The sequence below is a fragment of the Pararge aegeria genome, chromosome 6 (genome assembly GCF_905163445.1).
Source record: "Pararge aegeria chromosome 6, ilParAegt1.1, whole genome shotgun sequence".
NCBI classification, from domain to species: domain Eukaryota; kingdom Metazoa; phylum Arthropoda; class Insecta; order Lepidoptera; family Nymphalidae; genus Pararge; species Pararge aegeria.
Window position 1 is genome coordinate 1,968,920 of NC_053185.1, and position 27,618 is coordinate 1,996,537.

The 27,618-nt window shown below is 36.6% G+C and overlaps 2 protein-coding genes across 3 annotated transcripts in view; one reads left to right on the forward strand and one right to left on the reverse strand.

Annotated features, from left to right (window-relative positions):
• Positions 1–1,732: 1,732 nt before the first annotated feature.
• On the reverse strand, positions 1,733–20,223 carry LOC120624620 (peroxisomal acyl-coenzyme A oxidase 3). The gene is made up of 13 exons (XM_039891270.1): positions 19,620–20,223; positions 19,032–19,169; positions 17,524–17,839; positions 12,854–13,025; positions 12,102–12,241; positions 11,647–11,789; positions 8,919–9,021; positions 7,208–7,348; positions 5,290–5,526; positions 4,895–5,049; positions 3,865–3,996; positions 2,233–2,385; positions 1,733–1,922 (listed from the first exon to the last, which is right to left on the reverse strand). Exons 1-13 carry the CDS (start codon positions 19,773–19,775, stop codon positions 1,812–1,814), a joined length of 2,097 nt encoding a protein of 698 aa, XP_039747204.1. The 5' UTR covers positions 19,776–20,223; the 3' UTR covers positions 1,733–1,811.
• Positions 20,224–20,530: 307 nt separating this feature from the next.
• Positions 20,531–27,618, forward strand: part of LOC120624334 (beta-1,3-glucosyltransferase) — a 48,253-nt gene continuing 41,165 nt past the window's right edge. The window contains exons 1-3 of one of the 2 annotated variants that reach the window (XM_039890800.1): positions 20,531–20,679; positions 22,718–22,828; positions 23,245–23,292. In XM_039890800.1, the coding sequence (XP_039746734.1) occupies positions 20,667–20,679; positions 22,718–22,828; positions 23,245–23,292 (172 nt within the window). In that variant the 5' untranslated portion in view covers positions 20,531–20,666. The remainder of the gene's footprint in view (positions 20,680–22,717; positions 22,829–23,244; positions 23,293–27,618) is intronic. The other variant, XM_039890801.1, reaches the window with a different exon arrangement.

Below are 27,618 nucleotides of genomic sequence, written 5' to 3' on the forward strand. Positions count from 1 at the left end.
GGTATAATATGGTCACAATAAAGCTGCTAATGGTGAAGTGGAGGGAGAACTCAACCATTAACGCCCCAAGTTCGGGAAAACAAATATTTTATAAAAGGTCATGAGCAGTGGACATTTGGATATTTCAACATAGATAATTGCGAATCTAAAAAAATCCGTTTTTTTTACATAAAATAACCGACTTTATTTACCATGTAAAAAGCAAGAAACAACATTTTTAAGTCGGTGCCAAGTAAAATGTATTTTTTTTTATACTCTTTATTTGTAGCTGCACCACACCAAGTTCAGAGAAACAAAAAAAATAACAGACACTTAAAGTATGTAGTGTGGCAAAAGGCGGCCTTATCGCTAAGTAGCGATCTTTTTGATCTTGCCAGGCAATCTTGGAATTCGGAAAACTAAAATTACTAAGTTTATAACAAAGAAAATTTCAAGTAATTGTCTACATTTTACTTGGTACCGATTATTTTTTGACTCTCGCTGTGATTGCCAGAGGGGTTAAATTTCGGGAATTTTAAAATTTAAGTAGGTGCTTTAAGTCAAGACAGCCAAAAAAACGAGTGTTTATTAATAAAAAAGTAAAATTTATTTATATAAAATAATAATCTGTATAAAATATAACAATACATTTTGTTCCTATGAAACCTTAATATTAAGAGCTACAACATATTTCACCCGATAAACCCCAGCCATAACAAAAATAATTAAAATAAAACATAGATAAAATTTATTTATAAAATTGTGACCATTAGCTAAACTATCACAGTGGTAATATAAAAGGTTATTAATAATTATTTTATATTAAAAAAAAAAAAATGCCATTGCATTTGAGCAACGTGACAGGTCGAAGCTCTATGTCCCATTCCTAATAAGGGGGCGTTTTCTGTCCCTCCATCCCCCCTGGTGAGATTTTATTAAACCCCCTCCCCCATCGACCAATCTCACGTGAGATTTTTCAAAATGTGGGTTTCTTACGTAAACGGGTTGGATTGTTATTGTAAAAAGAATATAATTATTTTTTGTTTCCATAAGAAAAAAAAATGCGTGATATTTGCCGAGATCCCCCTCTCTCCAACGTAAGTATTAGATGAGATTAGACTGGAACCACTCCCCCCCTTAAACATCTCACGTATTTTATGAACGCCCCCAAAGAGTTATGTTTTTTTTGCAATTATAATTTGTCAGTGTTCAAGTCTATTTGTCTGCGGGTTAATTATACCTAAAGGTACTCTGAACGCTCTTGGAGTCCAATAAAATAATATCTTGAGGATAATGCTGGGACTGCTTCGATTCTTCGCAATTATCAGGAAAATAATCGCGTCCCTCAAACGCAGGAACGAGAGCAACTCCAATATTGTTCTAAATATTTTAACTGACAGGCAGGACGGTGTATTTAAAGCGCACTGGATGTCAGCTTTATTTCTAACGGCCGATCGGCGCAGTTCGCATCGACAATGCTTTCTGAGCCCTAGGCCGTGGGTTCGATTCCCACTACTGGAAAATGTCTGTGTGATGAGCATGAATGTTTTTCAGTGCTGGGTGTTTTTGTGTTTATTAAGTTTTTATGTATAATATTCGTAAAAATATCCATCAGTCATCTTAGTACCCATAACACAAGCTACGCTTACTTTGGGGCTAGATGGCGATGTGCGACTTATAATATACAGATAAACACTGAACCACATTCATGTTCATCACACAAGCATTTGCCAGTTGTGGGAACCCACGGCCTTGGACTCAGAAAGTAGGGTCGCTGCCTACTGCGCCAATCGGCTGTCAATGAATGAATATAAAATGGTAGTTTTAAAAGCTTATAGCTTGGAAGGAATGTACGAGTCCCAGTAGACCACGTCGCGCCACCATTCCGGCCTCGCCAAGGCTCCCGGATACGTCATCACCCTGTTCTGTAGGTGTTTGTACGCCTGCAATTTCACATAGTGTTAAATTCATTACTAATATTATAATTATGCGAAAGTATGTGTTTGTTTGTCTGTTTGTTCTACCTTCATGTCCTGACTAAGTTACCAATCAATTTTATTTTTGGTTTTAAGTTCGTTGGAAGAACGGAATACTTTTTATCCCAGAAAAACTTTTAGTCCCAACGGGATTTGTAAAGACCGTAAAAACGTATCCGTATTTTATTATTCTGTAGACATATTAATTAAATAAGACAAAATAATTTAAGTCTATTATAATAAGAAAGGAGACAGTTTTTAGTTGTAGTAGTCTCACCTCTCCATCAGACATGCCGAGTACGGACTTCATGCAAAAGTCTGGCGGCGCTAGAGTATCTGTTAGCTCGACCGCTTCGGGCGCTAAGAGCGAACACATCTTTAGGATGCCCTCCCGGAGATGCAGGCCTTGATCCAGCGAGAAATAGCCGCCCTGGGAATAGCATTATAAATAAATAAATATACTACGACAGTACACACATCGCCATCTAGCCCCAATGTAAGCGTAGCTTGTGTTATAGGTCAAATTCAAATTCAAAATTTCTTTATTCATGTAGGCCTATCACAGCACTTATGAAGCGTTCATACATAAATGTTTACATAATTGTAAGGGGATGGTGATAACTTCGTACGCCAACTTAAACCTAAAGCTAGGAGGGTTCCAAACGCGCCCTGGTCTAAGAAGAGCCCACAACAAACTTAGCGGAATAAATTTAAACCAAGATAACTGATGAATATTTTTATAAAATAATATAGTACATAAATACTTATAATATATAGATGAAGACCCAGATACTGGAAAACATTCATGTTCATTACACAAACTTTTTTCAGTTGTGGGAAACGAACCGACGGCCTTGGACTCAAAAAGCAGGGTCGCTGCCCACTGCGCCAATCGGCCATTATCGGTGTGTTACATAAGCATTTGATCACATATAGTGTTGTGTTGTAATTCCCAGAGAGATTTTCCAACGTCTTAAAATCCGTAGATTAGGGTTCATCATCACCACATCAATCCATTGTGTGTTACATAAGCATTTGAATAGAATAGAATAGAATAGAATTTGTTTATTTACCAGAACAACACAAACAGACTTACATACGGAGTAACTTAAAAAAATTGTACTTAATTATTAATAGCTTAAGTCAATGATGTGTCGTGCCAATAAAAAGGTTCTGACTCAGCTTAATGCTCCGGATACTAATGTACCCACAACGCTGGTATTCTGTCAGTACCTATTTAGTTGAGGGAAGTCCAATTATGAAATCACATATAAAAACAATAAAAAATAAAAAAAAATATATATATATATATATATATAAACTTTATAAAAGAAAGTAAACTTCATTACGGAAAGAAGATGAAAATTCATTTTTGTTTAAGTAGTAATGGAAAAGTATACATATAGTGTTGTGTTGTAATTTCCAGAGAGATTTTCCAAATCTTAAAATCCGTAGCCAACCCATTACCAGCTTACAGGTCTCCTCCCACGATGAGAGGGGGTTAAGGCCGTAGTCCACCACGCTGGTCCAGTGCGGACATTACGTGGAACTCTCAGGCATGCAGGTTTCCCCACTGTTTTTCTTCACCGTTGTAGATAGTGAGATTTTAATTGCTTAAAACGCACATAACTCAGAAAAGTTAGGGGTGCGTGCTGGGATCTCGAACTCGCTCCCCCCCCCCCGCAAAGTATGGTGGAGCTCGTACCCAATGCGCTATCACCGCTTCGGTCGGTGAGGTCGCAGTCAAGGTCTAACTTGTAGTGGAGTAAAAAAAAGGATTCTTTTCAGAAATACATATTAAACAAAAATGTTGGCACCGGGCCAGGGTTTCGAACTTAGGACCTCGCAATCCGTATTTCACTACTATACATACCTTGGTTAAATGAAAACATACAAAAATATAACTTACTATGTATAAAGTTGCCATGTGTTTCTCTAAGAGGAATGCTCCATATAAGGAAACCATTTTGAGTAGAACTTTCCTGCAAGCTTCGTCTTCAAAAGATTTCGCCGTCTTGTAGAAATGGTTCAGAATGTAATTCTAGAAAAAAAAAACCACATGTATTATAATATACATAATATAAAAAAAGTTCTCTCAAATTGTTGCAGTTAACGATTTTAGTTTTGTTTGATTTGATTAACCTAGTATGTAACGATGGGGCTGGCATATAGATTACCTATATCAGTCCCTTAAATAAATAGATAAAAAAACAAGGAGTTTCACAAACATATTGGGTCACTGAAATGCATAGTAGATAAGTATAGTATGTATAGTAGTAAGGCAGAAGAAAGTAAAATTTATTTTAAGTTATTCAGGGAACAGAAAAAAAATCCTTTTTATATTGTCAAAGTCAAAGTAAAATATTTCTTAGCTCAAATAGGCACACAGATGGCACTTTTGATGCCTCCATTTCATGTAAAATATGATATAGAAGTGAGTTGATGGCGATAACTAAATTCGTCAACTTGAAACTAAAACTGCGAGGGTTCCAAACGCGCCATGGTCTTGAAGAAGCTCACAACAAACTTAGCCGGTTGTTTTTTTTTGTTATCACCATCTCACATTGTCATTTCAAACTATTAAAGAAGCAACCTGGTTAGAGCAATAATTTGCACCCAAGCATTTTTATCAATGACGTAGTCCTTAATACAATAATAGGACTTTTCTAAAAAATTGTAAAATAAGATTTTGGCACTATTTTGAGTTTGTGTTTTTGGACACAATGCACTGTTAGACCATGCATTAATGGCTGAATAAGGATTCTGTACGTTTTTAAATCTACGTCTGCAGTCAACAGGCATGGCAGTCCAACGGAAAGTCTACTTGGAATCCCAACCACATTTCCTGCAGTTTTCAGCGATCTGGGCGGTAAGAGTATTACGGACAACATGCGAAAAGCTTATGTTCGAAAAACAGCCAGAGAAGAAACAAAACGTACCTCTCCATAAATAACTGACAGTGTAACAGCGTTATATGACTGGGAGTCGTTCTTAGCCTGAAGGTTGTCCGCACCCTCGCGTTTCAGCTTGGCTACCTTCTCATACGTTGTCTTCAGCATATAAGCTGTTAGCCATTTATACATCTGCGTTAGGTCTGTGAAGAAACGTTAAATTCTGAGGAATATTAGGAGACAGGTTTTACGACCTATTCCGTCGGGAACTCCACCGAAAAGGGGCTACAAAGTATAGATATCGCCTTATCGGCTATAATGCAACTTAAATTTGAACTTATAAAAGGTCGGATTTATCGATCAACACTCTGAAACCATTATTATATTGGACAATTATTAACAGATTATAAAAAAGTTTCAAAAACAACACATCATTCACTCACTGTACGGATCAATAAGTTCATCCATCGTTTTCCAAGAGCAAGGCTTCATCAAGACCTCGTCGACGTTTTCCAAGAACTCCAAGGTCCCGAGGGGGGATTCTTGCGCTATTTTTATCTGGCGTCGTTTCGGCCACACGCCGAGAAGCCAGTTACTGTTTTGTTGCAATAGGAGACTGTTCTCTCCCTCGTAGGTGCAGTTCGCGTCGTTCTCATTGCGCAGGTCGCCTATACCCGACGCTAAATGTGCAAATAAACTTGTATGTAGTCAAAAAAGACAGATATAGACATGAATTTTAATTAATAATTTATATACTACGACAACGCACACATCACCATCTAGCCCCAAAGTAAGCGTAGCTTGTGCTATGGGTACTAAGGTGACTGATGAATATTTTTATGAATAATATACATAAATACTTATAATATACATATAAGACACTGAAAGACATTCATGCTCATCACACAAACATTTTCCAGGTGTGGGAATCGAACCCGCAGCCTTGGACTCAGAAAGCAGGGTCGCTGCAAACTGCGCCAATTGGCCGTCGAATGAAAAAAGTTGGAAGAGGCCTTTGTCTTTAGACGAACAGATGCAGGTGCTAATAAGATTATTTAAGTTCAGTTATATTGTACAAAACGATAGTATCTGAATAAAGGCTTATATGAAAAATATTTTGACAAAAATAAATAATAATTATCAATAAATACACTATGACAATACACACATCGCCATCTAGTCCCAATGAATAATTTTATGAATAACATGCCTGTAACATATAGATAAACATCCAGACACTGAAAAACGTTCAAGTTCATCACACAAACATTGTCCAGTTGTGGGAATCGAACCCACGGCCTTGACTCTGAAAGCAGGGTCGCTGCGCCAATCAGCCGTCAGACAAACTAACATTAATATTTACAATAAATATAAGCCATCTAACTGTTCTCTTATGGGCATGGTACCCAAAATGCTGGCGCTTTTGTCCCTTTGAATTGCTAGACTTAGCCTTCGGGCTAAATAAGCGCCAGCTCTTGGGTCACCAGATGTCAAGTCCAATTTTTGGGACACGATGTTAATAAAATGTTTCGTGTCCGAAGACCATGGGTCCGGAGTCTCAAAAGCAAGCGCCGCAAAAACGTAGTTGTTAGCTATTGAATGTGTTATTTAGTTATTTTGTGGTTTTAATCGTAGAATCGTCTTTTATTAAGCTCAGTTCTAATGTTTGTATGCGTAAACAACACTTGCTATATACACCAAAGTAGTGGTATGACATCTTACGTGCAGGATTTTTTTCAAAATTTTGTTCATTTTGTCGATTTTGTGCAAAATTTTATCCAGACCCGTGCTCTCAATCTGGCGTGATTGAGTAACAGTTGATGGATGCTTTGATCCAAACTTTCTCATTCATAATATAAGTACAGACTAGCGGGTGCCCGCGGCTTGATCCGAGTTCTTTTGATTTTTCATAAATAATTTTTTTTTTATTAAAATGAGCGGGGCCATTAATTTTTTTTTTTTTTTTTGACATCTACAATCAGTCGATAGACTATAAGTAGATTTTTTAAAGTTCTTATTAACTTTGCAGTTATGAGGGCCAGTGTCCTCAAGTCTGTACAGTATCGACTACTTCTGGCCGCTTCAGACGTCTGATTCTTTCCACAGTCAGTAGGCTGTGTGCCAGTGGATTGGGATGTTTTCAATTAATTATTTTTTGGATTTGTCATAAAATAGGAGAGGGGCCATTAATTATTTAACTCTTTATCTGTGTACCACATCATTAACATAAAGAAGAATAAAATAAAGGCTGCCTTATCGCTTAAAAGGGATCTCTGTCAGGCAACCTTCGAATTAGGAAAAAATAAGACTAAGCCATTTAAAGCCATTAACGATTTAAAAGACGTGATAAGTGTACGTTACCTTTCAAATAGCCGTGGCCGCCGCACGCCTCCCTGCAGTTCTGGATACCGTCTCTCGCGACCCAACCGCACACGGGCTTCGCAGCTGACGACAGTGCGTGGACTTCGATACCGCGCGCCGCTGCCAACTCGTCTTGAGTACCTTTGAAGTCAAAGTCATCATCATATCAACCCATTACCGGCCCACTACAGAGCACGCGTCTCCTCCCACAGTGAGAAGGGGATAAGGCCGTAGTCCGCAATGCTGGCCCAGTGCGGATTGGTGGACTCCATTATGGAGAACTCTCAGGCATGTAGGTTTCCTCACGATGTTTTCCTTCACCGTTGCAGTAAGTGATATTTAATTGTACACCGTTGAAGCAAGTGTATATAATTACATAAAATGCGCATAAATTTGAAGTTAGAGGGGCGTGCTGGGATTCGAACTCCGGCCATGAAAGTGAAGTCGAGCTCCTTCCCACTCCTATCCCCGCTTCAAGAAGTCAAAGTTAAAGTCAAATATTTCTTCAAACTCGGCACACACATCCATACATCGCGCTTTTGATGCGTTCATTGCATGCAAAAGAAACAATGAGAATTTTTTTTAGCGTCATAAACGAGAACGCTGTAGAGATAAGTTTAGGTTTCCCCCCTCACAAAACCGCGTTCTTTAATAAAAGTGTCTGTGTGATGGCTATACAAATATATAATAAGTTACCAAAGATCGTAAGGGAAAATAATTTAATTAACTTTTAAAAAAGAGTGTTTTTAATTTTGACGTGACAACGTCTTATAATTCGATGGAGCCGGCTGCACGCACGAAAAAACATGACGCATGCGGCGTTACCTCGCTCTGAGGCGTTCAATTCAAGGCTTGAAGTGCAAGCGAGAGCGCGGAACGAGCGACAAAGAGGCAAAGTCGGCCTCCGCGTTCGACATCTGTCTCTCTCCTACTTGAGCGAGCGATTGTATACAGTAAGCCGACTTTACAGACAACCAATTTTTAGTTAACAATACATTTTATAATATTAATTAATTTTATTATTAGTTTAAATATGACATTTAATGTACTAGTTCTAAATAATTAATTTTAGTCTGTAAAATATAACACCTACTCTGTAATTGTTGCACGACCAAAGAGGCAATATACATTTGGACTTCATAATTATAATTCTATCCAACCTGACCTTGAATATGCAATAAATAAATTTGAATTTGAATTTGACAAAATGTGTACATAGTAGTAACAAGACGGCGATAGCTACATTCGTGAACTTAAAACTTAAGCTACGACGGTTTCAAAACGCGCCCGCGCACCATCTAACATGGTAATTTAAAACTATTTAAGCAGCAACCTGGTTAGAGCAATAGTTCACACCCGAGCTTCTTTACCGTTTACGTAATCTTTTATATAATAATAGGGCTTTTCTATAAGCTTACGTTTAATACAAACTTTGGACTTTTTATAAGACATCTTCGTGATATCAACCTGTTTAAACTCTACAATCACATAGTCAAACAGACAGATAAACAAATTCCTTAAAAGCCAGCAACGCATTTGTGGCTCCTCTGGTGCTGCAGATGTTTATGGTTGACAGTGATCACTTAACATCAGGTGACCCACTTAACTATTTATTACCCACATTATTAAAAAAAAAAAAAAAAGAGACAAAGCGAACAACAACAACTGATAACTCCACTCGTTTTGGGTCACGGGTAAAAATGTCGCTTACCCGCGTAGTTGTCAATGGTCATGTGAACGAGCACCGTGCCGAACCACGTGCAGAATATCCTCTGCGCGAAAGTCGCTGCCAGATACGGCAACAAGCGAATTTGCTGGAAAACAAACATACACCGAGTTAATGAGGCTTCTGAGGCTTTAGAGGTACATTATTTACTGACTCTGAGACTTATCGGTGAAACCGAAACGAGTAAACCATTGGCATTGTTTTAACTGAAAGAAATCAGATACAGCAATAACATGCAAAAGTAAAATCAAATGACTCCTGTCACTTTATTACACTATGCACGTGTCGGTCTTTTATCTTCAATAGGGTTGTCATAAGTAAACATTTAGAATGTTTTTGATTAGTTTGTATGGAAAAATTAATATGCTTCTTTTGATTTAATATTTCTACAGGGTGATTCCTTATGAAATATACATATGCACCCGTCAACAGTATTTCCACGTTGTATATTACTAAAAAGAATATTCTTATAATAGTACTAGCGTACCCAGCCCGCTTCGCCAGCCTAGATTTTGCTTTATTTTATTTAAACAATAAACTTACATAATTACATTTTTAATTTAAGTCCCATAATATATTAAATCATTTATTTCTCTCCATATTCATTCTCTTCTATTCTCTTCTCGAGCGGGTGAAGACACATCATCATCATCTACACCCATGTACACCCAACAATAGAATATCATCATAGTAAATAAAAGCTGTATATGACAGTTCAAAAATAGGAGTGCTCCGATCGTCACCAAATTTTACAGGATTACTTGCCAGGTCAATCCGGAGATTCCCTGTAAGTTTCATTGAAATCGGTCCAGCCGTTTCGGAGCCTATACGGAACATACACTTTCTCTTTTACATACATAGATTTTTTTTTTTATTTAACCCTAATTGTCCTTAGCCCACATATCCATCACATAGATTTCAAGTTATTCTTATGTTCGTATTATTTATCAGTTGTACATGAAAACATGTGAATAAATGAATACCGAATACTGAATGTCAGAATGTGACAAAACACTGCGTACCAATTCCAACGTTACCCCACGTTTATAACGTATAAGCGGATGCGCGATATAACCTGGTATTGCATTTAATTGAATACAATTAGCGATCCCTGACCTGACTTTAGGATTTCCGTATAGCGGTTCTAAACATGGTTATGTAATATTATATACTTATGGATAAAAATGTACTGTAGTTTATTCGTGACGTGGCGTGACGCCGATTTATACAAATAAATAGCCGTCACGCTGATTCTGTACATCAGGTGACACCAAGTTTAGCTAGCTACTGAGGAAAGTTGCCACGAAATAAACTGTTGAATACATGTATTGCATTCTTAAACCTATATTCCAAACCGATGATCAGAAAACAAGGTTGCTTTAAATCACACCATTTCTCGCTCATTTCTCGCAAGATAGAATGATTATTGTAAATAAATAAAAATGCTAATTCTTGCCGGCTTCTTCTCGGTAGAATTTGCCTTCCAACACAAGACCGTGGTATTTGGAAATCCCTACTAAACACCTTTGTTCAGCAGTGGACGTCCACGATGATGATTTATGTTAATATATGTGGATAATACAACGTGTTACATAATTACGAAATAATATTGAAGGATGCATAAGTTTATTTCATAAGAAACACCCTGTAAAAGTATTAAATCTAAAGAAGCATATTTATTTTTCATACAAACGAATTCAAAACATTCCAAGAGTTCACTTATGACAACCCTATTGAAGATTTAAGACCTACACACGCATAGTACCTACCGCGACGCGTACCTAAAGTGGCAGGAGTCACGTGATTTGTATTTTCCATGTGATGTTAGGGCTGTATCTGATTTTTTTCAGTAAAAACTACGGCTAGTGGTTTACTCAAAAACTATTACGTTTTCGGTTTCATAGATAAGTCTCAGAGACACTAATTAATGTACTTCTAAAGCCTATGAAGTATTATTTCTGTTGTCATTTACACGTTGTATAGGTGATTAGAACAGTCAAAATCTCGCAACTACGGGAATATAACGGAGAACGGACAGCAGTGACTCTGTGCTACTACTACCTTCTTTCCCAGCGCGGTGATTATGGACAAACCCTCCCATTGCAAAAGGCTATTAATTCAGAAGTGGACTATTATAGGCTAATAGTTCAGAAGTGGACTATTATAAGCTATTAGTTCAGAAGTGGACTATTATAGGCTATTAGTTCAGAAGTGGACTGTTATAGGCTAATAGTTCAGAAGTGGTTTAATATAGGCTATCATTGAACCTAAGTAATGTGTTTTTTAAATGTATAGACTAGCGCTTGACAGCAATAACACCCGAAAATAAGTGATGATACGTTCTAAGGTGGTGCGCGGTTGCCTAGGAGATGCCTATTCATTCTTGATTTGAAGAAACCCATATTATAGGTACCTATATATGTGGATTATATAGATGTTATGCTATGTGGTGACGGCAGATCAGATTACAGTTGTCACCGTGTGCTCCCAATTGCATCGTACGAGGCGACTAAGGGAATAAAACGGAGAACGGGCAGCAGCGTCCTCCATGCTACTACTACCGTCTACTGCGATCACCCTATCTTCCCATCGTGGTGATGATGGGAAAACCTTCACGTTGGGATAGCCTTTAGTCCATCAGTGGACCATAAAAGGCTATTATTGAACCTAATTATTTTGTATCTGTGTGGATTTTATAGGTGCTAATTATTACCTGCTGTTGATATTCAAGAACGGGCGTTTCCTCGATCGCGTTCTCAGCCCCGAACTGTTTTCTAATCGCCGAGTAACGAGTGGCGATCACTATCGCTTTCTGCAGGTAGTTCGTGGATATCGACGTTATCATCACTCGACCACCTGATAACGGAGTTTTTTTTTAAATTTATTGCATAGATATAGACGGTTTCATCATCATGGTCATCATCCGCAACATGAAATTCCAGAAAGTAACACCTGCTTATATCAAATTTTATGAATTTTAAAATGCATACCAAAATTTTGGAATCGACTGATTTTTAACCTGCTACTTACTCTCTGGCAATCGTGGCCAGAGCGCATTCTCACGAAACTACTACTGTCTTCTCGCAAATTAAGCAAAATTTGATATTCCCTCCAAGTGTAGGTAAGAAGACTAGAAAAATAAAAATAATCATAAATTAATATTCTTACCAGATAAAACACCTAAAGATGCCCCAAACCTCTTGCTTGGGTCCCTGAAGGGCGATTTGTATTCCCCATTATCGTCGACTCCTCCGAATTTGTCCAACGCCAGTTTCTTAGGAATCGCGTAGTTATTGAACATTACGAACCTATGAAAAGGGAATTATAAGTTACTAACAGTGGCACGTTCGCGTTTATTTTGGGTTTTTAAAATAGCCCCAGAAGCCCTTTATTTTCCCGGGATATAATATATCGTATGGCGGTCGCTAGGATTCAAACTATGTCAATGTTCAAAGAAAGAGGATGCAGAAAATCGGTTCAAGATGGCCGCGACCACAAAATGGCGGATAACATGTTTTCACAGCTCCCTCAATATGGGTATCAAAAGAATGGGCTTGACTAGTAGAACTCTATGATAAATTTCAAATCCAAAATGGCCGCCACAACAAAATGGCGTATTAAATATGTTTTCACGGCTCCCTCAAAATGGGTATCAAATGAAAGGGCTTGACTAGTAGAACACTATGACAAATTTCAAATCTAAGATGGCAGCCACCACGATATGGCAGATTGCATTTTAATTTGCACAACTCCCGCATTTTGGGGTATCAAAAAAAGGTGTGTGAGAAGTAGCAAGTGCGGTTCTCGTACAAAAATGAGTAGGTTTTCACTCTTAACCTTTTTAAAATTTTCTGTGGTTAAAGATGACAAACTGACAGATGTCAAAAAAAACGATCTTTCAACGACCGGATTACACTAACCCATTATCAACACCATTTAGGCCGATCTTCTCTCCGATATCTCCAACTATGACTCCGGGATAAGGTTTCAAGGTCTTAGGGTCCCTGATGGGCACTATGAAAGAGTGCAAGCCATGGTTCGTACCCTTGGATATAAGCATGGCGTACACTATTGCGTGGGTTGAACATTTTCCTGAAAATAAGATAAGATTTTTCTTTTAAAACGTTTCATAAACGTTATTATTATGGGTCACTAATAAATGACATGAAATGTTTAAAAGATAAGTTATTTCAATATTTAAATAGGCATTCTTTTTATACTATTGATGAATATTTAAAATGACATTTGTTAGTGATTATTAATTTATTTGTATTTCTTTGACATGTGCCCATATAAACTTAATTGTAATTTATTATTTTATTAATTGTATTGTGTTATTATAAACATTGTAATTGCTAATATTTTAATTGTACCTAGTAGTAACAATTTGCATGCCAATTTGGCGTGGTACAGTTAAGATCTGCATATATTTTTTTTACTGTAACACCTATTTACCTGTATCAGCAAATAAATAAAATTGAATTGAATTGAATTGAAAAACTAGTTGTCACCCGCGACTTCGTACTCGTGATATTTTGATTCTCTGACCCCTGAACTGCCACTTTGCAAGAATACAGTTTGATCTCTCGCACTGTAGAAACAGAAACAAATCTATCCCACGGGAACTGATCGTTCCTCGATAAAAAGTAGAATATGTGCAAACAAACTGAAATGTATCTTTGCTGTCATCCAGATACGTTTAGCCTTTCTGGCGTAATGTAGTAACAAACATCTACTTATCAAAACTTTCACTTTTATATTAATATTATCGATTCGACGATGTATATATTTAAGTTTTTTTTTATGTATCAACATCACCGCCAGTGTCTTTATTAAAGACAAACAGCTAATCACAGGCTTCTTCTATTTCTAGGATTTTCTATCATTTTAGGGCAACGAATAATAATACATACCTACAAAAAAAGACATTTTAAATATGAGGATAATAATAAATAAATATATTACGGGAGTTTGTGTCTATGAGGTTATCAAGAATTGGGCTATGAAATGCAAAAAAGATTGCTCCGACTGTTAGTTCCGCTTTATTACAAGTAAAGATTTTGTTATGGGTGAAACTGTGGGGATCATGTAGTGCATATTTTTGTGAATTTGTATTTTCACAACCTCGAATGAAAAAACTAATGAATGATTACACTTTTATTATAAAACACAGAAAAAAATATACAAGAGAATATCGGAATACATAGAGAACTTCGTTATATTTGTATGAATTTTATACATACATACTTAAAAAATATACAGATAAACACCCAGAAACTGAAAAAGATTAATGTTCATCGCAAAAAAAATTACAAGTGGTTGGAATCGAACCCAAAGCTTGGACTAAGAAAGCAGGGTCGCTGAGCACTGCGCCAATCGGCCGTCCAATATATCCAATATTCATCTTAGTGTCAATACAATAAAATAAATAAATACATATACTACGACAATGCACACATCGCCATCTAGCCCCAAAGTAAGCCTAGCTTGTGTTATGGGTACTAACATGACTGGTGAATATTTTAATGAATAATATATATAAATACTTAGAATATACATATAAACACCCAGACACTGAAAAACATTCATGCTCATCACACAAACATTTTCCAGTAGTGGGAATCGAACCCACGGCCTTGCGTTCAGAAAGCAGGGCCGCTGCAAACTGTGCTAATCGGCCGTCAAGAAGCTTAGTAAATAGAAAAAAAAAATTATTACTTTTCACACCCTTTAATACTTTTATATAATTTTTTCTTTATGTACGCTAAAGACATTCACATTAAATTGGATTTTACATTTGATTTCAGTATTTAGTTTTGTTTATTCCTTTCATAAAACATTTTGTTTATATAATAAAACAAACAAGCTGGCAAAGCATTCATGGTTATGCAAAATGTTCATGGGCGTGGTAATCACTTATCATCATGTGATCCGCACCATCTACCTACCCACCTAGCAAAAACATCGACATGACTACAAGCTCACTTGATAATAATTATCTTTATATAACAGATATTTCTGGACATAATTACGATAAAACAGATAATCCAAATAAAAAAAACAACCTGCGTCAATGTTAATACGTTTGCCAAATCTTAATATATATAAATCTCCTGTCACGATGTTTGTCCGCGATGGACTCCTAAACTACTTAACCGATTTTAAATTAAATTGGCACACCGTGAGCAGTCTGGTCCAACTTAAGAGATAGGTTAGCTTAGATCTTTAATTATAGTCGCAATTTTATTTTATTGCAAATTATTTGTCTATAATTAATTGACAGTCACGTGTTATATATATATACTTACTACTATACTCATTTAAGGCTTAGCGATACTGAATACTTTAAAAACAAAATCAAACGCAGACGCCAAGTCTGGGGCAACAGCTTGTATTTAATAAGTACAGAATTGTTGATCTAATTAATTAAAAATATAACTCTTGACCTCTCTGGCGCAATGGTGAGCGCGGTTGTCTTATGAATATATTAAATGAAAGGTGCCAGGTTTATTTTTCTCGGCAATTTCAATATACTTAATTTCTGAATTTTCTTTGGTCCGGTTTGGTGGGTTTCGAGCGTGGCTAGTTACCACGCTACTGACAAAGACTTGCCGCGAGCAATTTAGCGTTCCGGTAGATAAGTACAACGATAAAACCATAGGTTTAAATCACATAGCAATATAACTGTCATACCTCTAATAGGCTAGTCCGCTACAGTCTTAGTCAAAATCTAACTTTCAATGGACTAAAAAACTATAACTTTTTTATCATCATATCAACCGATTACCGCCCCACTACAGGGTACAGGTCTTCTCCCACAGTGACAAGGGTTGAGGCCGTAGTCCGCCCAGTGCGTATTGGTGGTCTCCACACGCCTTTGAGAACATTATTGAGAACTCTCAGGCATGCAGATTACCTCACGATGTTTCCTTCACCGGTGAAGCACGTTATAATTTAAATGCTAAAACCGCACATTAGAAAGAAAAGTTAGAGGTGCCAAAGTCCTAATCACTGGGCTATGACCGCTACTACACAACTTCTGTATAGTCAAAAGTTATATCTCTTTAGTGTTTACATTCATCATCATGTCAACTAATCGACGTCCACTGCCGGACATAGGTCATTTGTAGAGTGTTCCACAATACACGGTCCTGGGCCGCTTGCCTCCAGCGGCTCCCAGCGACTCGCTTGATTTCATCTGTCAACCTCGTTGGGGGCCGACCCACGCTGCGTTTACCGTTGCGGGGTCGCCATTCCAGCACCTTAAGACCCCAACGTCCATCGGTTCTCCGAGCTATGTGCCCTGCCCATTGCCACTTCAGCTTCGCGACTCGCTGAACAATGTCGGTAACTCTAGTTCTTCTGCGGATCTCCTCATTTCTGATTAGATCACGTAGAGATACTCCTAGGATAGCTCTCTCCATCGCCCGCTGAGTGACTCTGAACCTTCTTATGCTGCCCATAGTTAGCGACCATGTCTCAGTTTCGTAAGTCATCACTGGCAAAACGCACTGTTCGAAGACTTTAGTCTTCAGACACAGAGGGATTTTGGACGAGAAGATGTCACGAAGTTTCCCAAACGCTGCCCATCCGAGTAGGATTCGGCGGTTCACCTCTTTCTCGAAATTGGACCTATCTAACTGGATCGTGTGTCCCAGGTGTTTACATTAAATACTACGATTTACGACGCCTCAAGACCTGTGGGGGACCACACCCACTGACTGAAGAAGTCAGTGGGTGTGTCAATTAACAGCAGTGTCAATCTTACCTAACCATTGACGCTTTGTCTACGATAAAAAATGATTAAGAAACGAAACACTCAGGTTCATATTTCGACAAAGTTTAAAGTTATAAAATAACTTAACTTATAAATTAATCCTTTCGTTATCAGCCGTATAAAGTACCTTATTGGTAACCTATATGTCATCGCATATTCATAACAAACAAGAATAGGTGAACAATAGAATGATGTTTCGGAATTCAGGGTCAAATGTACAACTACTAGAAAATTATGGTAATCAAACAGGTTTTAATAATTCAAGGTGGTAAATGATTAAAACTGTACGTAAGTCTATTAATATTTCCACAAGAGTAAAGTTTTTTCATAATAAATTTTATGATCACGTTCTTAGTTATTTGCTGTCTAGTTTCTTCTCGTCGTAAATATAACGAAGAGCGGGCAGTAGCGTCCTCTGTGCTACTACTACTTTCTACTGCGAACACCAACCCGTCTGCCCAGCGTGGAGGTTATGATCAAACCCTCTCATTGGAAGAGGCCTTTAGTCCAACAGTGGACTGTTATAGGCTCTTGATAATGTTCTTTGGATAAAGATGCGTGATCCACGCTTTTATCCATTATTACATTTTTAAACAGACTCCACGTTTTTTATACTAAATCATTCCTACCATTACTAAGGATGCTACGCATGTCTTGAAGTTTCGGTGTATTTGTTATAGCTGGATGGTAAATGGTGCCGGCAGCGTCTCGCTCGAGCCAGCCTGAAACCGTCACTCGCAGTCTGCTTGGCCTGTTATGAGTTCTGTATGCTGTTGTGAAAACTATCGTAGTCTAAATGTAACAATAACTCACCTAAAGATCCAACCCAGAATTTTGCAGCCTCAAAATCAGCGGAATGCATTATAAACTGTTTCTTTTCCGGACTATAAGTTGCAGTTGTCCTCATGCCTTTAGCATTGGATCCATGCGCAACCTCCGTCAATGCAAAACAACCTCCTATTTTAGCTTGCTCGACATCTTCCACAAATTGGTACTGATCAGGCCTCCCACTACCTCGTATTGTGTTTGCAAACATGTTAAAGGTAAGGGTTTTTTTTATAGCGAGTGAACTATCGAACATAAACATAGCCTCCGCTTCAGCTTGCACCACCCTGGGTTCTTCGATGATCTAAAATGATTAAAATGCTTACTTTTCTATCGTTTTAATTGACGACGACTAAGCAAGTGGCTCACCTGATGGTAAGTGGAAAACCATCGCTTATAAACAGAGCAACACTTTGCAGGCCATGCAAGGAACACATCGTAGGTGTTAAGCCTCACGTGCCTTTAATTATAATGGCAATTATGCCCTCCAGACGTCAAACAGTGACGTCTGGAGGGCATTTGTATTGCAAAAATGCTACTTGCCGGCAGAAATAAGCATATGTCTCTGTCTCAAAAAGCTCTACTACAACTCATCTTGTATTTTCTATCTTCTTCTCTTGCCCTCTCTTAACCTTGGGTGTGCATTTCACAAGCATTATTCACTACATACTTGGTAAATATGATCAGTGGTTTTAATAATCTTCCCAACTTTTGAATTATTATGTGCGAATACAAAAACACAACATGTAATTTGGGAATTTGTAATAATTTCAGAACTTTCTTTGATTTGCTCTAGTGGGAAGCTTCAACTAAGTTAACACCCTACCAACAACTACATGCTGCCAAGTAATTTGCATTTCCATGTAACAAAATGTTTAGGCGACTAGTATCTAAGACTGTATCATGACTTACTACTAGGTAAAAATAATGGTTATCTATTGTAAACTGGACTGGCCATCATACCTTGGCAACCCAGAGATGGGAAAGGGATGACTTGCCAAAATGATGGTGCAGAATAGCTAGGACAGAGCACACTGGAGAATTCTAGAGGAGGCCTATGTGTAAGGGCAGCCTGGCTAAGTGCACTGATGTTACAATTTTTTTTTTTAAATTAGTATCTCTTAATTTGAATAATAGATTTATATCTCCGTAGTGTATAATTAATAAGCAATTTAGTCAGTGAATAAAGGCTATTTTTATTTATTTTTATTGTAAACTAGCGGACCTGGCAGACATCGTCTTGCCTCATTTAGCAGCACCACTTATCGATGAAATACAAACATAAAATTTTAAACTTGGTCCAGCTGTGTAAGAGCAGAACAAGAACTGAATAATTATGTATATTGCTGTTGTTTTTAGGTTTTCTCACTGTTAAAACCTTTCCTGGAATTTCATCATTATTTAAAAACCTAAAAAAGCAAAATCGGTTCAGCAGTTCTCGAGTTTTAGTGAGACTAACAAACAGAATTTAATTTTTATATATATAGACTATGTACCTTTTCCATTGCTGTAAACTTCTCATTGTGCATGGCATACATTCTTTTCACAGTCACATTCCTTTCATCATCCAAAGTGAGCGATGCCTCTGAATGTTGAAACAATGGGTGCTTCTCCATAAACGTCCAGATATCATGCTGTAGAATTATCGTATTTTAAAATCGTGAAGCGATGAAGTTTCTCGCTAACTTAAAGCTATAAAGCTAGCAAGCTTCTACGATAATCTCCAACTCTTAAGATAAAGGTGAAAATATACATAAATTTTTTACCATTTTTTTTACTTTTACTGTTAAATATGTACTAATTCAGATATGTTATTTTTTTTTCATTTTATTTCAATTTTTTATTAAAATTTCTAAGTTTCAGTTATAATAATAACGGAAAGGGCAGTTGTTTGCTCAGTTTGATACAGGAGCAGACTGAAAATCAGTGCTGAGCATTGTTGCCAATGCACAGCATAAAGCTGAGTTTGGCCACTTGCCATATTGTTAATAATAAATTGGTAATAATTTAGTTCAAGATCTTTTATTAACAATAGAGTATGGCAACAAAGGATTATTATTAATATTATTATAAACGGAACTCACTTTCAATTTGATTGTATTTAGGTTGTCGTAAACAAGCTTCATTCGGCGCCAACTAAACGTGCCTTTCTTCCTGTAGCCATCTAAAGGCCCACTTGGCAAGTCAGGAAAATAAACTTTTAATTCTTCCTCAGCTACCATCTTCCTTGGAGGCTCCATTATATTAATAATAAATGTATAAAACGTTTCTTCTGAATTCGCACTTGTCACTTATCGGTTGTTAACCTTATCATTTATCATAATAATTATCTTGTTATCTTTGATGTAATGTAATAAACTGTATTGTTCACCTTTGGACTTAAAAATACAGCGAGAGATACCAATTAGCGACGACTTGTTGATTGTAAGAATATTCAAAGTGAAAAAATATGTTGAATCATGTTTTTTTTTCTCGCCCAGCTTAAACTTATTTCATGAGATCAAGAGGGCAACAGCTGGTAATAGAGGTGGAAATGTAAATGGCGTACAAAACTGTGTAATCGCTAAGCTGTAAAGTGAAAGCGACGATAAAAAGCAAATCAGTTGTTCGTACTATATTTGGACTTTATACTTGCTTACAATAAAAATTGAAAACAGTAAACACAAACACCTACCAGTACCACTTCTTTTGAAGTTCTTGACACTGACAACTGACAAGGCAATTCTACCACAGATAAGACGATTATTTTTAGACGTATCTACTGACATTGACAGTTTTGATGTCAACGATTTTCAGAAATACACACCAAACTGGCTGGTGTTAGCTGGCAAAATTGCTGATGCATAGAAAAACACATGGCATGATGCTTATTACGAAAATGTTTGTATCCTTATTGCAACGCTGCACTGGATGTTTTCCATAACCAAGTCCCATAGCATTTCGTGTATCTATTTCTCCACTTTATTGTCTATGACGGTTGTCTAAATGTGTTGACACCGGCCAATGTTATAAAAGTTTCAAAACAAACCTCGAAGAATGAAAGTCGCAAACAAACTTTTGCTGTGATGTTTATTTTTAGTCATTATTCAAAGATGTTTTTATAATTACATATTCTACACTGTTAAGTTATAATGATCACTTACGGTAAGTGGATTTAAATTTTTAACCATTAATCTGATATCAGCCGAGTTTCTATCCATAATTTAAAAATCGCAGTCAGTAAACTCTACAAGGACTATAGTATTATAAGTATTCATAAATACTGATTGTTTAATAAGTGGGTGATTGCATTAATTAATAGTTATTCTATTGATAATAATTATCAATATTAAATAAGCTTAATTCTCCTTTAATGAAATCTATTGAGACCGGATTATGTATATAAAAGATCGCTCGTTTCACCCACGCTGTTTCTTTTTTGTTGTCTGGTTCTAGCAATTTTGGAGTTTATAAGACATGAGGTGGTATTTCAGACCTGTTAAGTAAAGTAAGAGTGAATTACCAACAAACTTCTTGTTTTGAAACTTAAGACTTTAGTTATGCGTTTAGTAGCTTCCAATATGTTTATTATTTTATAACAAATTACTGGATCAAACCTTAGAGATGACTCTCAATAAGTCCTAAGTTCATACATGTAAAATGAAAGCTTATAGAAAATCCTATTAAAGTATTAAGGATTACATGAACAATAAAAAACTTTGGTATGAATTGCTAAGTATTCAGAGCTAAATATTAATTGACCTGGTTAAGTAAAAAAAAACTTGGCAAGTTTGTTGTGAGCTCTTTTTAGATTAGGGTGCAATTCTATACAGTTAAAGAGCTTGTTACTATATTTTTCTACCATATCCAACCAATCAGATACAAGTTTTTTCTTTCCAGAGCTAGGTAATTGGTGTGGTCCAATGCTGTCATTCAGAGAGCATTTTAAGATGTCAGTCCCTATAATACCCCAATTATCACTAAAATAAGGAAATAATTGTTGAAGTGTCAACCCACATTGAAGGCTGTTGGCTCTATGCTCTATAACTATTCTCCCATACAAGAAGGCCTGTACCCAATAGTAGGCCATTAATTTCTAAGATTCTGATCATTCCAGATCAAAAAAAACCGTCCGACTCAAAAAATAAACTACTAGAACAACAGACAGTTAAACACTTTAGTTTTAAGAGAACCAAAACTAAGTTTGTATTCATAAGATAAAGCGCAGTCCTCTTGAATATTTATATTAATTAGTACTTACCTACTATTTAATAGGGTGTTTTAGGCGGGACACTTTATTGCAAGAATACTAAAATAATCTGCAAACTGATACCTATACTCTATTCACAGTGGTAATCTTTTTTAAATTATAGGCCAATTATTGATATTCAAGCTCACAATACTACTTTGATTAACCTAGGTCTAGTGCTGGAGTCTCATAACGGGAAGGCTCCGGGTAAGTAACCGGCAGGAACTGTTTGGGAATTTATAATCTCTTGATTTTCTCTAGTCTATTTGGTGGAACTACATGAATGCTACCTACCAAAAAAATACATGGCGCTAAGCGATCTAGCGTTCTGGCACGATGCCGTATATAAATCGATACAAGGTTTTGGGTAAATCTGCAATAACCTGAAAGATTGCCCTGTGAAGCGATGATAGCCCAGTGGGTGGGACTTCGACTTCACTTTCGGGGAGCCGAGTTCGAATCCCAGTATGCACCCCTTAATTTTCTAAGCGATTTAAGCAATTTAATATAAATATACTAGGTACGACAATACACACATCGCCATCTAGCTCCAAAGTAAGCGTAGCTTGTGTTATGGGTACTCTGATGACGGATGAATATTTTTAGGAATACATTATACATAAATACTTATAATATACAAGTGAACACCGAGACACTGAAAAACATTCATGTTCATCACACAAACATTTTACAACTTTGGGAATCGAACTCACGGCATTGGAAAGCAGGGTCGCTGCCCACTGCGCCGTCAAGTGGTAAGTATGTTGGACTGCAGATTACCGGGTTCTGGATTCTATACCCGGGTCGGGCCAGCGAATAATTGGTTTTTCTTTCTACAAATTCTAATCGCGTCTGATATCTTTCCGATACTCTTTTTTTAAATACTCTATATTTTATATTACCTCTTCGAAAAATAATTAAAACGGTGTTTCAAGCATAATACTGTCGTTTCAGTATTCAGCCGTAAGTTCAGGTATTGTTGGCTATTCGCGCGGCAGTTTCCCTCCGAACGTAGAGGGAGTCGCACGCTCGTTGCGGAAACTCCCGCCAAAATGATCGCGAGAGGTACCGACTTGTTTACTTAAGTTTTTTTAAGTTACTATGTATACATAAAATAAAATTTAATGCGTACATGGTACATAGGGTAATTTTCTAGAATAACAATGGGTTTAAAGATTTTTTTGTCTGTCTTGCATACATTTTTATACGCTAACTTTCGTTTAGTCAAACTAAAAGTTATATAAAGTTAATAATTAACTTCCAATGCAATAAAGTAATTAAAATTACTTGAAGGAAATCTCTAAGAAGTTATGCTTATTTCTTATAATAAAAACAAAATAACAGGACTTGAATTAACTGGAAGTTGGAACTATTAAACTCAAAATCAAACAAAAAAAAATGTTTTTATGTTTTCTCACTGTACCGAAAGTGATTGAGGTAGTGATTTTTTATTTTTATTTATTTGTTTGTTTTTGTTACAGTAACCGTGTTGATGTTAATTGCTTGCATACAAATAGCAGATAGTTTCGGTGAGTTTCATTTGAATATATTTGGTATTCTTGCTTTTAATATAAAATGCTCATTATATTAGTTCGACATTCATTAACTAATGATTGTCATAGGTCTAAAAACTGACCAATTGTTAACGACTCTCTATTTAAGGGAAATTGTATCCACCTGTACTATATTCTTTTGTTTGTTAGAACGCGCTTATCTCTGGAACTACGAGTCGGATTTATTGAATATTTTTTTCATTTCATTGCACAATTCTTGAGCTAGGGCTATATAACTTTTTCAATTCGCGAGTGGAAATTAGGGTATGAAAGTTCGTATGAATCCTGATATTTTTCGAGTGAAGTTTTGTACCTATTTTGGTTGACAGATAAATTAATATAATTTCCATGTTTAATAAATACTATGCTAAGTTCTGCATTTATAAAAGTTTTACCCATAAAGTGTGAAAGATTATTTGTTTCGAACTGCTTAATATTCTCTGAACTGTTCTGGTGGGAAGCTTCGGTCGCGGCTAGTTACCACCCTATCGACAAAGACATGCCGGTAAGTGATTTAGCGTTCCGGTATAATTTCGCGTAGAAACTGATTAGGTGTATGGCATATAACTTGCATAATCCCTAACAGGTTAGCCCGCTACTATCTTAGACTTCATCCTCACAAGCCATCTGGTGAGATTGCAGTCAGTTCATGAAATTTCAGTAGGTACTATTTAGAAGATTTTTAACATTTTCTAATTGTTATCAGGGACCACTTGGCGGCAGATCTTTATCGGTCGGGTGGTAATTTGCCTAATTTGGTAATTTCCCCCCCACTAGATGAGGGAAAAGTCAGAAATTATAAATTCTAAATTGCCATGCCGGAGTCCGAACTCTGGAACTCCGGCTTATAAGACAACAACGCTCACTGTTAGGTCGACAAAAACAATTTAACGCAGACAAAACCGCGACAAACACTTAGTGTGGTAATATATTTCAATGATCATAAACTCCGACAAGCGCGACACTGCTAATATTACGTATTATAATGTCCTTTGTGGAGGATTATATGCGGAATACTGATTCGCAGTCTAATGCCGTATATCCAGTGCGAGGCGATACTGGTAATATACAAAAGCACTTACGCAAGCGTGGGATACGTGAGGTAATAGTTTGAGCTCAATTTGATACTTTCATTGGCTGTGTGATTAACGGCTGTTCAAATGTTTAGATACTTAATTTATTTTATGCTTTAATTATTAATTTTAATAATTTAATATTACGGTTCCGCGACTCGTATAACCCAAGTAAATAGCAAAGTGGTTTATGTGGATATTACAAGTTTACAAATTATATATGTAATAAAGTGGTGTTTAGAACAATCGGTGTTATTTTTATAAACACCGAACTTTCCGTGCGTATTTATTGCTCAAATATAATTTAATCGTTAAATTTAAACATTAGTAAGTGTAATATCAATAGTTGAGTGTGAAGTGCGGGGTGTATTTTAGACTGTTACTATTATTATTAAATTTTGTCCGTGATTACGTCCGCTTATCCCACCCACCAACATAGCCCAGTATTGAATAAGAGCAGCCGTTGCGCGTCTCGTTGGTTACTTCAAAGACTCGGCACGTACTTCACGAGAATTCTGTTCACTGATACTTAGTATTTTGATTCGTAGTTTCATATTATATATTAATAATTTATGCATTTCAAATTTAATTAACTCTGTAAAAGTGCATCAACAATATTTCTACTGCGTGGTGCTATATTTAGAAAGATTTTTTAATACTACTCCACACAGAGTACCTACTGTGATTTTCGCCGTAATGAATAATTATTCATTGTAAAGTCAAAGGTGTGGAGTATAAGGATTGAAGAAATTATAAATTACACCACACAAATTCTCCTGCTTTGCGCGGAGTATAGCAAATCAAGCTTAATTTTCTACAGTAGTACTTAATGTACTACAGCTATAAATAAATAAATTTAAATATACAACGACAATCATACTATCGATATCGCCATCGAGCCCCAAAGTAAGCGAAGCATGTGTTATGTATACTAAAATAGCTATTGAATATTTGTATGAATATAATACACATACACTAATAATATACAGATAAACACACTGACACTGGAAAACAATCAGGTTCGCCACACAAACATTTTAAACCTGTGACCCACGGCCTAGGACTTAAAAAGCAGGGTCGCTGCTCACTGCGCCAGTCGACCTTTGTTTATAGGTGATAGTTTCTGGCTTCTGCTTACGATTTTTACCATAAAGAAAGCGCAATAACCCCTGAGCTATATCATGCGATATACCGAAAATTCGCTCTCAGAATGTTGCGCGAATAAAACAATGCTGCGAATATCGAATTATCGATATCTTGATTAGTATTCAGATCTGACGCACAATCCAATTTGAGTGGCTATAGTGCTAATTGTTTATATAGATTTGGTCTTTGTACGTACATTAGCTGTCGTGCTGTGAATATGTGTACTGTGTTGCATAGATTATATTTATATACAACGACAACGCACACATCTCCATCTAGCCCCAAAGTAAGCGTAGCTTGTGTATGGGTAGATAACTGATGAATATTTTTATGAATAACTAGCTGTTGCCCGCGACTTCGTCTGCGTTTGATTTTGTTTTTTGATGTGGCGTTATATTTAGTTTTAGATCTAAAAATAATTAAAGTATTCAGTATCGCTAAGCCTTAAATGAGGGGTTTGATGCTGTCCGCTGAGGAGTTCTGTCCTCTATCTCCAACCACAGTTTGGGCTAAATTAAATACATATTATGACCTCTATAGTACAAAAATAATTATTTAAATCGGTTATAATTTGTCGGAGTTATGGTGTAAAATCCAAACATTCCTTCTCCCAAAGGAACCGAGCTTAATGTCGGGATAAAAAGTATCCTATATTACTTCTAACACTTCCAAGAATATGTGTACAAAGTTTCATGAGGATCGTTTGAGTAGTTTTTGCGTAGAAACGTGTAACAAACAAACTTACATTGACATTTATAATATTAGTAGGGAAGTAGGGATATACATAAATATTCATAATATACATATAAACACCCAGCCACTGAAAAACATTCATGCTCATCACACAAACATTTTCCGGTCGTGGGAATCGAACCCACGGCCTTGTTCTCTATTCAACATGAAACCAACTGTAAGACCATTATAGAGCTTAAATTCGCGTCGAGATAATTATATCGACCCTTTTGTCTACTTTTAGTTATGAGATATAGAAATTAGTAAAGTTCTGTAAAGTCATCATTGTTATCAAACCAGTACCTACTGGTCAACTGCGAGGCATGAATCTCCTCTCAGAACGATAAGGTTTAGGCCTTAGTCCACCGCCATGAGCAGATTGGCAAACTTTAAACTTCTAGCCTGTTAGAAAATTATGGAGAACGCATGCTCACAATATTTTCCTACATCGTTAAAACAAGTGATATTTAATTACTTAAAGATGTATATAACGCCAAAAACTTGGAGGTCTCTTCAATGAGACTGAACTTGGACCCCACGACAGTGAGGCCGTGCTTACCACTGGGCTATCAACTCGCTACCTACCACAGAATACTAATCCATATCTACACAACCACTTGTGACTTTGTAACAAGTCCGGCCATAAATCGCTTCTAGCGTCCGCCGTACTGTAGACGTTATTGTTAAGTATCCCAAGGGTCTATTTATCCTAGCACAGTGGAAATGATTTAAAAGTAAAAAGCTGTATATTGTGAGCGTTAAACTCAAAACTAATCAGGTAAGTGTACCAATCCATTTGTCGGATATCCGATAAAAAGATTGCTCACAAAAGTTTGTTTAGGTTTTACTTGCTCGTTCATGTTTTAAAATTTGAATTCTGTTTGGATATTCGATGAAATTGTTAACAAAAGCTTGATAACTTTGTACAGTTTATTTGCGAACAGCTTATTCGAGTTGCTCACTTTTCAACCGCATAAGATGAGGTAGGCTTGACTTAAAAATAGTTGCCTGTGTTGTGGCGCCTTCGATACAAAACAGTTGTTTTGAAATGTACGGAGACTCGAGCTCGGATAACTTTAGGACTTTTAGATTAAGTATGGAAAAAAAAGAAGTTTTAATCACATATTTTATGTGATTAAAATATGAGTAGGTATATGCTGATGATCATACTGTTTTTATTAGTTAACTGATTCCTAAATAGAAGACTTATTAGATAGCGTTCACTAAATTATTACGTTTTCACTCGTGCAAAAGGAAATGTCTCCTTAATATAATGAAGCTGCAATGGGATTTTAATGTTACGCTCAGCACTCGTCTGATCTGTTACATTATTTATAGGCCACAGTACGAT